The 15,234-nt window shown below is 45.1% G+C and overlaps 1 protein-coding gene across 4 annotated transcripts in view; it reads right to left on the bottom strand.

The window, feature by feature from the left end:
• Positions 1-2,723: 2,723 nt before the first annotated feature.
• Positions 2,724-15,234, bottom strand: part of AGO2 (argonaute RISC catalytic component 2) — a 119,847-nt gene continuing 107,336 nt past the window's right edge. For all 4 annotated transcript variants that reach the window (XM_050800235.1, XM_050800236.1, XM_050800238.1 and 1 more), the window contains exon 19: positions 2,724-15,013. In XM_050800235.1, the coding sequence (XP_050656192.1) occupies positions 14,905-15,013 (109 nt within the window). In that variant the 3' untranslated portion in view covers positions 2,724-14,904. The remainder of the gene's footprint in view (positions 15,014-15,234) is intronic.

The raw sequence follows: 15,234 nt of genomic DNA, 5'->3' as shown, positions 1-15,234 counted from the left end.
TTTTTTTTTTTTTTTGACAGGGTCTCACTCTGTTACCCAGGCTGGAGTGCAGTGGCATGATCGTGGCTTACTGCAACTTCCACCTCCTGGGTTCAAGTGATTGTGTGTCAACCTCCTGAGTAGCTAGGATTACAGGCGTGGCATCACCACACTTAGCTCATTTTTTTGTGCTTTTAGTAGAGGTGGAGTTTCACCATGTTGGCCAGGGTGGTCTCTACTCCTGACATCAAATGATCCGCCCACCTCCGCCTCCCAGTGATGGGATTATAGGCATAAGCCACCACACCTGGCCTTGATGACTACAATTAATAAAGCCCTGTAAGTATTTGTGTACTGGTTTTTGTTTGTTTGTGTTTTCTGCGATGGAGTCTCACAAACTCTGCTCCCCAGGGTGGTGTGCAGTGGTGTGATCTTGGCTCACTGCAACCTCTCCCATCTGGGTTCAAGCCATCCTCCCACCTCAGCCTCCTGAGTAGCTGGGATTACAGGCGCTCACCACCACACCTGGCAAATTTTTGTATTTTTAGTAGAGATGGATTTTCGCCATGTTGGCCATGCTGGTCTCGAACTCCTGAGCTCAATCAAGTGACCTGCCCACCTCAGCCTCCCAAGGCGCTGGGAGCCACTGCGCATGGCCTGTGTACAGGTTTCGTGTGAACATAGGATTTCATTTTACTTGGGTATATGCTTATGAGTGGAATGGGATACAGAAGTTTCTAAGAAACTGCCAAACTGTTTTCCAAAGTGGCTGTGCCATTTTGCAGTCCCACCAGTAGTGAGTTCCAGTGGCTCTGCAGCCTCTACAAAAATTGGTATCAGTTTTTATTGAGTTTTGAGAGATTTATATATTCTTAATACAAGTTATTTGCCTGATAGGAGATTTGCAAACATTTTCTCCCAGCCACTTTTCATTCTCTTAATAGCATATTTTTTTTTTTTTTTTTTCGAGACTGAGTCTTGCTCTTGTCACCCAGGCTGGAGTGCAATGGCACGATCTCAGCTCACTGCAACCTCTGCCTCCCAGGTTCAAGTGATTCTCCTGCCTCAGCCTCTCGAGTAGCTGGGATTACAGGTGCGCACCACCACGCCTGGCTAATTTTTGTATTCTTAGTAGAGACGCGGTTTCACCCTGTTGGCCAGGCTGGTCTTCAACTCCTGACCTCAAGTGATCCACCCACCTCGGCCTCTGGAAGTGCTGGGATTACAGGCATGAGCCACCGCGTCCGGCCTGAAGCATTCTTAAGGCACCATAAGTATTTACAACCCGATCATTCAGGGAACACTTACCCTTTCAGTTCCTCTTTGAACCAGGTGCCAGGTTGTTACAGTAGCTTCCTAACTGGTTCCCTCACACTGCCTACAGCCTTTCCGCTTTCCAACTTGCATACTGCTGTCAGATCATCAAAACGACTTTATGAAGATGAATCTTTTGCTCCCGGTTGCAAGTGTTAAATCATTACTGCTTCTGGCCATTCAATAAATGGTGGTGAAATAGCGAGAATGTAACAGAGGCCGTATCAAGCGAGTATATTGCTGTAGATGAGTTTCTGTGTATTCTTCCGGTTTGACCAGCATGTCCCAGGGCCACCGGGCACAGAGGTGCTTAGTATACTAAGAATTCTGTAGTAAAGGGTTCTAGATACATTAAAAAAAAGGAAATCTTGATTTTTGTTTAAAAAATAAGACTGTGGAACAAGATAGATCAGAATATTAAGGTTAATTACCTATGTGTTGTGACTAGAGATGATTATCTGAATTTTCACATTTTCTATAACATTGTTCTTAAAATTTGGAGACCTGAAATCAGGACAAAACCTTGGCCTGCCTTAGCAGTGATGTACAGCCTAGGGATTTGCTGCCATTTGGGGCTTTCTTAAGAAAAGGAAAACCCTGGCCGGGTGCAGTGGCTCACGCCTGTCATCCCAGCACTTTGGGAGGCCGAGATGGGCAGATCACCTGAGGACAGGAGTTCAAGATCAGCCTGGCCAACATGATGAAACCCTGTCTCTACTAAAATACAATAGTTAGCCGGGCATGGTGGTGGCACAGGCCCGTAGTCCCAGCTACTCAGGAGGCTTAGGTGGGAGAATCGCTTGAACCCGGGAGGCAGAGGTTACAGTGAGCTGAGATTGCACCACAGCACTCCAGCCTGGGCAACAGAGTGAGGCTCCATCTCAAAAAAAAAAAAACAAACCCCTTTTCCTTTCCCAGCACGTCATCTTCTCAGTCTAGACAGCAGCAGAAGTCAAAAACAGCCCAGTCAGGGTGAGGCCACCAGGGATTTGGGAGCAGTGCCAATGTTTGTAAACCTAGCCAGGATACAGTAACAAAGTGGCTGGCTAGGCCGAGAACCAGGACGGTGCCAGCTCAGGTTCCCACACTCAACACAGAACTCAGGACCTTGCTCGTGATGGGCTTAGCTGAATGGCTTCTTCATCCTTTCGCATGCTGCAAGAGCAGAAACAGCCAACTATCCGAGACACCATGGCTGTTCCCACTCGTCCAACTCATGCCTGTGGTTCTCATCCCCGAAACCCAAATCCTTGGGTAATGCCCAGCTCTGCCAAGTACGTTCTTCAAGGAACAGCCCCGTTTGTGGAACAGGGCTCTGGACTTCCATCCCTGAAGGCATGCTTCTGCCTCGGGAACTGGAATCAACCTGTGCAAAAGGAAGCGCCTAAAGAAGTACGTGAGGAATTGAAGATTTTTGGAAGAGGCAGCTGTAAATAGGAGGACTTTTATTTCATTTTTTGCTGACATACTATGAGGCAAAACAAAATTGACACCATACAAAATAACTTTATAAAATATCATTCACATCATATTTTATCAGATTTACAGCATTCTGTGCATGTTAGGGGTTATGTAAGGAGGTGAAAAAACACTATGCCAAACTTTTAGTATTAGTTTATATACACACAGTAAGAAACAAAACAAGTAACTGTTAGGTTTTCCATGAATTTATTGCAAAAATAGTGCAAACTACTTAACCTAGTAAGCTGTAAAAACAAACTAGAAAGGACCCAGCTAAGCTTAAACACGACAATAGATGCTCAGTTTCTCAGCATTTAGCTTTCTTCACCAGTTTTATCTTGACAATCAAGACCACCCCCCATCTGTTCAGTCTCGGGTGAGTGCTGAGGAAGAGAAATGTGAAGACGGGCTCTCTGGAGAGACCAGAGGCGCGGGCTGCCTGATTTCAGCAACACATTTAGAATCATGCTACTTCCTCAATTGCAATTTTTCTGAGGTCTGTGTTGGGGGGAAAAAAAAAAGGTGACATGATTTTTAACCTTGAGCTTAGAAATAAGTTATCCAACCTCTTGATGACATGGAGAAATGAATTAAGAAAGCAGCATGAACAGAAAGGATTCAGAACATTATTGTCTGCTTATAAACATAGTATCCGCCTCCTCGGGTGTATTTGGCTGATGTTCTAATATAGGGCAACCTTCGAGCCAGATATTGCAGCAATTTTTTTTATTTTTTATTTTTTTAAGGATACTATATCCCTACAAGAGTAATTTTTAAATTTCTTTCAACAGTCTATTGGGGTCCAAAAAGCATATATCTAAACAAAAATAACAAAAGCAAAACAAAATGCTACATGTAAAAGCTAAAGAAATAAAATGCAGCATATTCAGGTTCTTTTTCTTGAGGTACCTATATAAATTTAATCACCTGCCCCAAAGTCCTCTCGTTAGGTTAAAAACACAATGCGTCCTGGGGAGCCAATTGCCCGGCGCGTCTTATTACTGAGAAAGTGCAAGAATGCTGATCATCTTCTGCAGCATACTGAAGGATGATTTACTCTTTACAAAATAGAGCTTAAGTATCAACCTGATGGAAGTTAGAAAATTAAAAACATTTAAGTAGAATCATCTATCTCTCTTTTTATTTTTGAGATCCTGCAGCAAAAAGCCTCCCAAATCAACTTTCAAAGTTCTGCCATTAAGGAATGTTGGTTCTTTTGTAAAATTCAGAGATCTCTTTAAAATAGTAAAACTACAGACTACAGGAAAGATCCCTAATTTTTATTTCTTATTGGTATAAAATCAAATTCTTAAGACTCCAAAATATTGTTACCTCCAAAGAATTAAGTAAAAAAAGATCGCCATAGTAGGAAAAGTCTAGAATTGTAAACTGCCAAATATAAAAGCATGGTAAGTCATCAACCTATCTCATTTTCTTACCTGTCAGAAAGCCTCCCTAACTTACAGGCACACAGGGCCGCTGCTGAATGCAGGCCTCTGCCTCCACAAAGCCACGAGCTCTGGCTCGCCCCTTTCTGTCCATGGCCATTAGCACCTCCACCAGGTAGGTCAGGAGAGATGAAATCGACAACAGTCCATTTGCTGCTTATGAAATAAACTCTTAGAAAATGTGCCAGAGGAAGAAGGGGCATGAATGGCTAGAAAAGCAATGATGAGGGTACTTGGGATTTTTTTTCTGGCCGCCCCTTCACTGGCACAGAAAATGAAGTGATAAGCTATAAATATGTGCATAGAGGAGTTTGGACTTTATTGATTGTAAAATGTTAAGTTTGCTCTTGGACATTTTTTTTTTCTTTTCACAGGGGGCAGTCGGGATTATAATACACTGCAGCAGTTGGCTGGGGGAAAGTCTATCAAATTCCATGACCAATTGGACGTTTCTCCCCACTTGTAATATAAATAAGATATGTACTGTTTCATACTGATTTTTTTTTCAATGCATTGGGGTTCAACATAAAAGGCACAAATAAATAAAAATATCATTAAATAAACGGAAATTACAATTTCAAGTTTCATGTGGAGTTGTATCTCACTGTTTGGTTACTTTTTCCAATTAAATTTGACAGACTTAGTAATAGCACCCAACTGTTTAACTGAGGTAGATCCACATTGTAAAGAAAGCTGGGTCCCCTCCATTTTATCTCTAAATTTATGATACTTTTATCAAAACACAAAAATCCATTTAAATCATATGCAGAAGCGATGACAGGTGGTACTACCTGAAGAAAGCTTAGAACATGAGCAGGTTTGCAAATAAGACCTACGCCCAAACTGCACTCTCCATCAGCCACACAGAAATCTCAGACTGGAGGGAGAAAAAAAAAAGAAACATTAAAAAAAAATAACAAAAAAAACCCCTGAAAAAGTCGCAAGACTTTTAGAACAGGTCTTTTTGACTGTCACAGAAATGCACAATGGTCCATTTTCATCAAGCTATGGCCACAGCCAAGCTAGACAAGAGAGAGAAAGAGAGACAGAGAGACACAGAGAAACAGAGAGAGAGAGAGAGAGAGAGAGACAGAGAGACAGAGAGACAGAGAGAGAGACAGAGAGAGAGACAGAGAGAGACAGAGAAACAGAGAGAAACAGAGAGAGAGACAGAGACAGAGAGAAACAGAGAGACAGAGAGAGACAGAGAGACAGAGAGAGAGACAGAGAGAGAGACAGAGACAGAGAGACAGAGACAGAGACAGAGACAGAGAGAGAGACAGAGACAGAAACAGAGAGAGAGACAGAGACAGAGAGACAGAAACAGAGAGAGAGAGAGAGACAGAGACAGAGAGAAACAGAGAGAGAGACAGAGAGACAGACAGAGAGGTGGGTCACTGAATGCTTCCCTTTAACTCCAGAAAAAATAACTTGAATTATGATACAGCATCTTGATCTGAACAGTTTACACTCACTCTGCCTAATATTTTTGCATACTCTGAAACTCACAAATTTAACATCTGATTAAGGCTTAATTTAAAGTGGCATTGCCACCTAGCATCATGCAAGCGTGGACATCTTCAAGACACACAGCATGGTATTCAACTAAAGACAATGACATGAAGCCTCAGAATTGTATTTAGCAGGTACTATAATTTTATAATTAATTTTACAATTCATGTAGCAAATGGAAAATCATACAGAGAGGCCAATGTATATAAATAAGAGTTTATACAGAAACTGTCAATTTACAAAACAGCACTGCATGGTTTCTATATTGCAAGCACAAGACATGGTCACATGGTTCCACTGTACAGGTAGAAACACGCCCATAGACAATACATAGAAAGTACCACCTGAAACGAGGCCCTTGGAGCTGCTCAGCTTCTTAGAAAATAGTGAACTTTCAATGGTCGTAATACATTTTGATTCAAAATGTCTTCTAAAATGTTTTCATTGTGGGGGAAAATTAAGAAGGGGCAAAAATCCATCTATGGAACTTTTGAATTCATTTTTGGTTCTTTTTCAATTATTTTATAAAAATAAAATAAAACTAGAAAAATTGATAAAACTAAGGGTTAAAACCCCTCAATATGTATTAGGTAAGTAATCTGAAGTGTACCAGAGGTAAGAAAAAGCTGGATTTAGATACTACATTCTTTTCCTGTATTTAATGAGTAATTAGCCACTTTGCTGCACAGAAACTTATAAATTATTCTCTCAAAACTTTTTTAAAAATAAAAACTTGCCTCTACAGTTACAAAACATGAATTCATACCTTTAACAACTACATTAAAATCCACTATCAAACTCAGGCCCGGAATTTCAACGCAACGCCACCCTCCATACTGTAGGATTTGAGTCGCGCGTGTCTGTCTGGCTTTGACGAGGAACTGGGATTGCCGCCACAGTGCTCCCTCTGCAGCCTGTGCCTCTGCGGAGGGAGAGGCCATTCCTTGCCTTTCAGGATGGTGGGCTGGGGAAGAAAGAGGGGAGGGCCAAGAGGAGCCACCAAGAAGAACTTTCTAGGTATTTAAGAAATAAGTACGTGGGATTACTTCCCTGCTTAAAATCAATAAAATCACCCCTTGACAGGGAAAGGTGGTTTCTCATTAGGCCATTAGCCAAGAAACTGCTCAATACCTGGCTTGAAAAAGCTGGAGAGAAAACCTGCCCATTAGGTAAGTCAAAACTGGTGTCCTATATGCACAGCTCAAGGTGAAATCTCACCGAAGTAAGCGGTTTCCCAGGAAGTCACAAAACAGAGCAACAGTAATGAAGAGCATTCCAAAATAAGGGTCACAGGACTGAATAGCACCTTACAGCTGAGGACTTCACACACATAATTTCTACAAAGACATGATTCCAATTCCTTTTTAAAAAATCGACTTCCATTACAATAAATATTCTTGTTGAGTGACTATGAGAACAAGACCACCAGGCTTTGCAGATGGTCATGGTCAACGTGGAAGAGATGGGTCTTGCACCAATCTCCTGCAATCCTGGCAGAGGTGGACTTGGTCAGGGTATGGGAAAAACCACACGACTGGAACCAAGCGTTTTCCGCAATGAGACCAAGTGCGTCCCCCGCGGCTCCAGACCACATGGCATCACAGTTTACAAGTCAAGGGCTGAGGAGCGGAAAGCAAGCTTCCAAGGCTGGAGGTCCATGCCTGCCTTGTGGAATGGCACAGGTTTAGTTCCCCAGAGAAACACAGCCCCAAAATGATTCTGAAAGGACACTGAGGACCGGACTTTAAAGGCACAGAATCTGAGACTGGGTCTTCCAGAACGCGATCAGGCTGGCACCGATGGAGACAGAGGAAGGCCTGGGCACCACTGGCTTCTTGGGACAGAGGGACCTGCCCTCTCCCACCCAAGACTGTGCACACAACTCCCAGAGTTCAAAGGAGTCCCGGACCCCTACACGAGCACCCCAATCTATGAAGTCGCCTGCCTTGTGCCCAGCTGGTCGGTGCTGTGGGGTGTTCTTGGGATCAACTCCCTCATTTTAAGGACCTTGAAGCTTCAGAAAGAACTGAATGAGAATGGCCCCAACGTCCAGTTCCTGGAGACACTTGGGGGAAAGAGTTAATATTTGGTGTTTTAGCTTTAACTCTGAACTACTTAAATCCAAGGAGGTTTTAAATAGGAGATAATTTAGCCTCTTCCTACCTCCCAAAAGGGGGTTGGGGGGTGAGGCGAGGACTTAACCCTTTAGTCATACTACCCACAGCATTTAAAGACCTAACACATCTAAAATTCCCACATCAACCAATAAGATAGAAATGTGTTAACAAAAGCACCAGGAATCTTCAGTTCTCTCACTTCTGAGTAAATTCTCACAAACGCAAAGACGGTGGGAGAGCCCCAGCGCAGCATTCCGGAGATGCGCGTGCAGGAACCTTGTGGTGGGTCTGCGTGCCGCAGCTCCCATGACTGAGTCAAGGGGCGAGCAGCCGTGCAGTGTCCCCTCAAACACCCTGGACCAGATTCTGACAGCCCAAGGCCAGCCCAGCAGACCCAAGCAGCCAGTACCCTGGGTCAGCAGGCAGTGGGACACCCACGAGTGCCCAAGCCTCTTGAGGTCTGTTCGCACGGAACAGTCTGGTGGCAGAATTACAAAACATTCTGAGAGAGACTGCAAAGGACACTTAGCTCTTCTGGAATTAAAGCACGCAACGTAGCGTAAAAAGCATCGAAACCCCAAACAGCAGTGTTAAAGGCAACTGCTTCCAGGTAGTGACGTAGTAGAACCGCCGGGGCCAAGCTCAATCTCTGATGAGCAACCAACACAAGAGCGGGGCCACCTCCAAACACCCAGATGCCTCCAACTGTAAACCATCAGCTGCCAACTCAGAAGTAAACTCATGGAGAAACTGGGGCGAGCGCTAACCTGAAGATCGGGGAACATATGGAACCCAAAGAGAGAAGAGACGGAGGCCCAGGCCCACAGCACAGTGTAGGGGAAAATGACATTTCTGACAGCAAAGTGGTTAATCACAGGGAGGGGTGTTCAGAGCCTCCCAGGACCGACTTCCCGCAAGTCAGCCTCAGACGGTCCACTGCACCACTAGTGGGAACTTCTACTTCAAAACACCAGCTGTGGGCCCTGTGTTCTTTCAAACAAAGGGCCCTGGATTTGAACAGAATGCTTTGTTTTCAACCCTTAGTTTGTTTTGCAGTAGGGAGTGAGAGTAACCCAAGGTCCCAAAGTCAAAGGCCAATTACATCTGCATTGTCCTTGAAACCATGCAACTATTTTAAATGTATTATTTGCACAAGTCGGTGTTGAAGCACCTTTGTGATTTTACAGAGGGTATAAAAGGGAGGAGAGGACAGAGGAGGCCATTTTCAACCCATTCATAAAGCAGAAAAAAAAGTGCTTTCTTATATTAAACAGGAAAGTGAAAAGCCAGGCAGGACACAGGCTGTTTCAAGCTTTTGCCACACACAGACCTGTGCAGGCTCCTGCCAGCCTGAAGGACAGCATGCTGTCCCGTGCAGAGAACCCTCCCATGCCACTCGTGCCAGTCGTAGAATCCTAGAATCTCAAAGCTGTGCAGCATGGAGGTGACCCTGGTCCACCTGACACAGCAGAGGAGGAGGGGCTGCCCGTGGGTCACAGTATGGCACACACATTTTCAAGCCAGAACTGAACAGATAGATGTTCACAATTCAGTTTATTCAGGCAACATATTGGCTGTTTTCAGTGTGGACAGCTACACTTAAGAGCAAACATGATGATGTATTGAGAATTCAGAGGTAGCCTTTATCTGCATTTTTTTTAAACTAAAAGGTATTTAGGAACCACCTTCTGTAGTGATTTGGCTAAGCCAATACATTCACTTTAGACAATAACATGGCAAAACATACTGAAAGAAGCATAAGCGAGGGCACCGTAATGGCACTGGTGTGACTCGGACACACACACAGACTGGTCTGGGCTGAAATACTTCTTGCTGGGGGTGACACAGGGTAGCCTGACCACAGAGTGACACACGGGGGCTACAGCACACACTGCTACTCTAGCAAAACAACGGGCACAAATGACAGCTTTGACACAACAGTGACCTCATGGCTTTAAAATGACTCTGACCACAGAGACGCAAGGAGGCCCTCGCGTCCTGGTAGCAGGCGGAGCAGACGCCTCCCATCCAGACTGTCCCAGGCTGGGTGGAACGCGAAGACCATGCTTTGGAGAGCCATGGTAAGCGACGAGGAATCAAACAGACCACAACAGTGTTCACAAGACTGCAATGAGTCTGCTTAGGACTAAATCATCAGGCACCAAGAGACCATGTTCTCCTAGTATGTTAAAGATCTAAAACTTCCCTTCAAAAGAAAAAGAAAATGAGGCGAACTTGTCCTTCATAAATGGTCAACAGATACGAAGCTCAAGGGCGGAACAGAGTTAAGTCCACACAACTCTAACACATAATACTGAATACGAGGCAGTGTCTCCACAAGAGAGCCGCGTGGTGCATTCACATCACTTCTCCTAACATAAATCTATTTACAGTCATCTCAAACGAGTACAGCAGATGCAAAGTGGGACATCGTAAAAAGAAGTTGTCAAAAAATCAGTGCAATTATTTTGAGTTGAAGATTTTCCTTACAGAAAAGGGTCAGCATGTGTGTGTGTAACAGGGGCACCCCCAAGACGAAGTCACAGGTGCAGTGCGTCTGCACCGAAAAGCATCACAGCAGACGAAACTGCTGGCACGGCAGCGAGAGCGCAACTTCTCGGTCACTTTGGGGAAGGACTTCAAACATAAATAAAACACTCGAGTTCTGCAAGTGAGGCGCATGAGCACTGAGGGAGTTTCTGTTTCTAGTTATTGTACATTCCTTTTCTCATGAGCGTGAGAGATGGGTCAGAGAGAGGTCACAGGAAAATGTCGTATGGCTTGTCTGGGCCACTGGGATTGTCCACTGTCTGGATTATGTCGACTTCTAAAGCTCCTCCTAATGGAACTGCCTTATGTGTAGAAAAATGCCCATGAAAAATCCTTTTAACTGTCCAGCGGGTCACAGTCCCACCGAAGGACTCAACCAGTTCCCAGAGGTGCAGGGAGCAAGCCACAGGCCACCAGCACGGGCAGCCGAGAAGCCGCCCCAGCCCCAAAGGCCTCCTGGGGACACTCTGGTCTCCCGGCTGCCTGACGTGTGGCCGGTCTATCCTTAGCATATTGTATCAAATATATAATTTGACTGAAAAACTGCCTTGTAAAAATAAAATTTAAACCATCCCGCAGATCAATGTAAAATTACACTGCTGCATATATAAGAAAAACAATTCATCCAGAAAAATCACATTTGTGGCTTTCAAAAATAAATCATCCAGCAAACTTGAAGGTAAACATTAGGTAATTTATAAAAGTTGGGGAAATCATTTCTATCACATCCATTAGGTACCACATGCACTGGAATATCTGTGTCGGCCAAACCAAACCAGAGCAGAAAGGAAAAAATAAATAGCAATATTTGCATTTAATAGCAATAAAAGTAACAAATAACAACAACAGTAAAACCCCCCACCTACTAACCCCACTACAGGAACTGAACTGACATGATCTGTTCTAACGGGCGCTGAGTCACCGGGGTAAACATCCGTGACAGCAGTTTGGGTCAGCCTCAAACAAACAGGGCGGAGGTCACCGCCCGCTTCCAACAGTTCCCTCTTGGGCAAGCTGTACAATGGGCACGCATCGTTCGTGGTTCTAGAGTGCAAACATTCATTCAAAGGAGTGTGACACCACCACCGGAAAGCAACATCATCTTGAAAAGAAAAGGGAGACCCTAATGTGCTATAAAATGTCTGCATGTAAAGACTGCTTGAACCAGAGAAAACCAAAACCTAAGGAAAACAATCCCTTTCTAAAAGTACAGCTATGCCCAGTTTTACAAAATTTATCCAAACCAGGAAAATCTGAGCTTAGGACACACAAACAACAGGATGGTGGCTTTGCGTCACCGCACGGCTCTCACACACGAGGGCAGCTTTCCACGGCTCCCCTGGTGTTCGTTAATAGATTCGTCATTACAGCAAGAACTTGTCAAATGTGATAGGTTAGTGGTAAAAGGATGGGAGTACATCAATGTTTTTAAAAAGTGAACATGTAAAAAATACCAGGAAGAGTCCCAGTACAGGAATCGAATCAGGAGACCTCTTTTAAAGAGATGAGATAAAAATCCCAGTTTTTCTTTTAAACAAACCCAGACTTCTACAACATAATTTTCACATTCAGTTTGCTTAAAGCAAGGCACACCTTACTTAACAGTGGGATGGGGACAAAGCCAGCGAGTGGGCACCCCTCAAATCTCAACAGGCCCGGGCGGGCAGCATTGGACGGGGAAGGATGGTGAGGCCCCAGGCACCCACAGGATCAGACGATCAGATGCTGGGGAAGGGGCCACCTCTGGCTTCCACGTGAACAGGGCTGGGACTTACCCTACTGTACTTTGAGGTTTTACACTGTCTCAAAATTTATCCTAATAATGCAGGGATTGGTAAAAATTTGAGAAAACAATTGTTTACCTGAGAAATTGTAACTACAGCCATTTAAACTCTGAATCATCAGACATGTACAAAGGTATTCAGCTGACCCAGCTGGAGATGTTTGGTCTATTAATGTTTTTAATATTAAAAGTTTTATAAAACAAGCATAGGGCTATAAAAAAGTACCCTTCTCAAAGTACTCTGGCCCACTAAAAAGAAAACTTTTCCTTCCAAATGATAAAAAAAAAAAAAATTGTAGTCCTACTTTTCTGCCAGCCCAGTCTGTCCCAGGCATCTGCTCAGGAAGCACCTCCTCCCTGCCGGGTGCTGCCAGAGCTGGGTCCTCAGACCCCAGGGAGCCCAGGGCTGCAGGCCATCGCTTAGACACAGATGCCCAGGCCAGCCCCGAAGTACCGCACTCAGGAGGTGGCAGCAGGCCCACAAATCTGCATTTTAAACAAGAACCACCATCCCCCAGACAGAGAGCCTGATGCAGGTGCAAGAAACACACCTTCGAGACACATAGTTCCAGATGATTCTAAAAATGGCTGGAAACTCATCTAATTTCCAATTTGAAAAGTTACTAGTCACAAGATTCCCTCCTTAGCTTGAATGCATCTGTTAATTTAAGCTACGAGCATGTCTGTATCCTTCTGAAAACAGGAGAAAGTGCCACTTGCCAATAAAACAACAGGGAATTGCGATTTCTTAGAGTGGGGGCTTCTGTCATTTAAAAAGATAAAAAAAAAAAAATACAGCCAGAAGAGACTAATGCCATTAATAAGACACTCACACACACACAGGGACACACGCGTGCGTACACACACACACCACTCTGAGTACACGTCTTCACAAATAATAGTCATCCCTTTTGTCATTGCCGCCAACATCCAGGCGAGGTGTCTGGCGACCCCCCACCGGCGGCCTGCTGCCCCTCCTGCTGCCTCCGAAGCAGCTGAGCACAAAGGCGGCGGGGGTGCCGCTCAGCAGGAGGCAGCTCCTTTGGCACCCCACCCCACCACAGTGCCGAGGTAAGTGTCGCTCAGGGCCGGGGAGGGAACAGCAGCAGGAAGAGGGGATCTAAGGAGCGCACAGCAGCACTAGGGGAGGCTCGCCTCCTTCCTGACGCCTCTACACGGAACGCGGATTTGAGTCTTACTAAAACTGTACAGGGACAAAAAGCGCACTCAGCACAAACAGAGTTGTCTGTTGTTAGCCTTCAAAATTGTCCGCAGTGTCAGTCTTAGTGCAACAGTTTCTAGACTGGCAACCCCACGCCTGGGACCCCACATGCAAACCCCAGAAGAATGGCCCATGCCTTCTGCTGGCCCTGCCATCCTTGGGCCTCCCAGGGCCAGGCAGGCTCCTTCGCTGTGACTGACGGCCTCACGCCCAGCAGAGCCACCACCGACAGCTTTCTACAAATCTCAGTGCATAGATCTATGAAAGTCATCTGACAAAAGCGCACACGGAGAGGAGTGCGTCCCAACACGCGAATGTGTTTCCCAGCAATGCCAGAATAAATAATTTCCACTTGTGCTTCATCAGCTGAGTGAGTGACACAGGGGGATGAGGCGGCAGGGAGGGCGGCGAGCGGCGCAGAGAGCATACCCGCCCCTCCCGAGGGTACACACTGCACAGTCTCCACGGGGGGAAGCGGGTTGCTGTCACATTAAGTTAACTGCATATTCCTGTCCTTAAGCACTAAGAACTGAGAGGCAGTCTCGTCTCCAGGCTCCAAAACACTCTTGATATGCTAAACAGATCACAGAAGCACCCCATAGTCAATAAAATGAAAAAAAACAGCATCTATCTATCACATTAATACTGCAAACCAGATATATATAATTTTCTCTTACATTAAAGACATAACAGTGAAAAAGGATTGTACTGTATTCATCACCACAGACCCGTATTCTTTAAAAACTTTGGAAAATAAATGTCACAGTCCTATAGGACAAATCTGATGATTAGACTGTCAGTATATTGTCTTTTTTCTTTTTTTAAATACATTTTTATTAAAATGGCACTTGTCTGCCAACCTCTCTGGACCTGGAAATGCTGTAAACACACGGGGCCCACCTTCTGCCACTGCTCCTTAGTTCAGGCCGGGTGAAGGGCAGTGCTGGCAGAACTCGGCACCTGCGGAGGCCTCTGCATGGCCACCGGCCCTCGGTCAAGGACCTTGGGTGAGCCACGCCAGCGGCACACGAGCATCGCCCGGAAATCAACTTTAGTGACAACATCAGAATGTTCAAGGCTTTAAAACCACAATTGTGTTTTGTGTTGCTTTCACTCTCAGAAGATTCACAGCTAGTTTGAGCCCATCAATTTCATAGAGAATCATGTATTAAAAACAAGTAAATTGAATGACCAAATAAATTAAAAATGTTTTAAAGCCCTGAGTTCATAGACTGGTTTTAGATTTTTAGGAAACACGGGACTCTATTTTAATAAGCAGCTTATAGATTTTAGCAAACCATATTTCCTATGACATTGGGTTCTCATACAGGTCTGCAGTTCAAAATCCAAGTGTGAAATCTGGGACGGAAGGCATTCTGGAAAACGGAGAATCTAATAAAATCAATGACGTCTCATGTTCAATGCTGGCTGTCACGGAAGGGCTGGCCATCTGTTGGTCTGAGTGTAGCTGGTCTCGTGAATCCCACTCGGTACACAGTCGCTAAACACTAAAACATGTCAAGCAAAGTACATGGTGCGCAGAGTGTCTTGGTGAACCTGGACCGCCTTGGCCAGTGCTTGGTGGTCTCGCCCGTTACTCTGCCCAGAGGTATGGCTTCCTTCAGCACTGCAGGGATGAGAGAGACAGAGGATGAGAATGTGCAGCCTTAATGCACGATGAGGCGGTGCGTCGATAACTAAGTCGGGATGGCACGGCAGGAACCTGGGGGAGGGGAAAGTCCCACGCTGACGGCCATGCCACTAATAAGGCCTTCTAGGGTGCTGGCTCCAGCTGCTGGGGCCCTGCTGCTTCCTCAGAAAAGCAGCTGCCAACACCCGTGGCAAAAA

Source organism: Macaca thibetana, chromosome 8 (assembly GCF_024542745.1).
Source record: "Macaca thibetana thibetana isolate TM-01 chromosome 8, ASM2454274v1, whole genome shotgun sequence".
Classification (NCBI taxonomy): domain Eukaryota; kingdom Metazoa; phylum Chordata; class Mammalia; order Primates; family Cercopithecidae; genus Macaca; species Macaca thibetana.
Note: the sequence above shows the minus strand (reverse complement) of the source record. Positions and strands in the feature narration are given on the sequence as shown.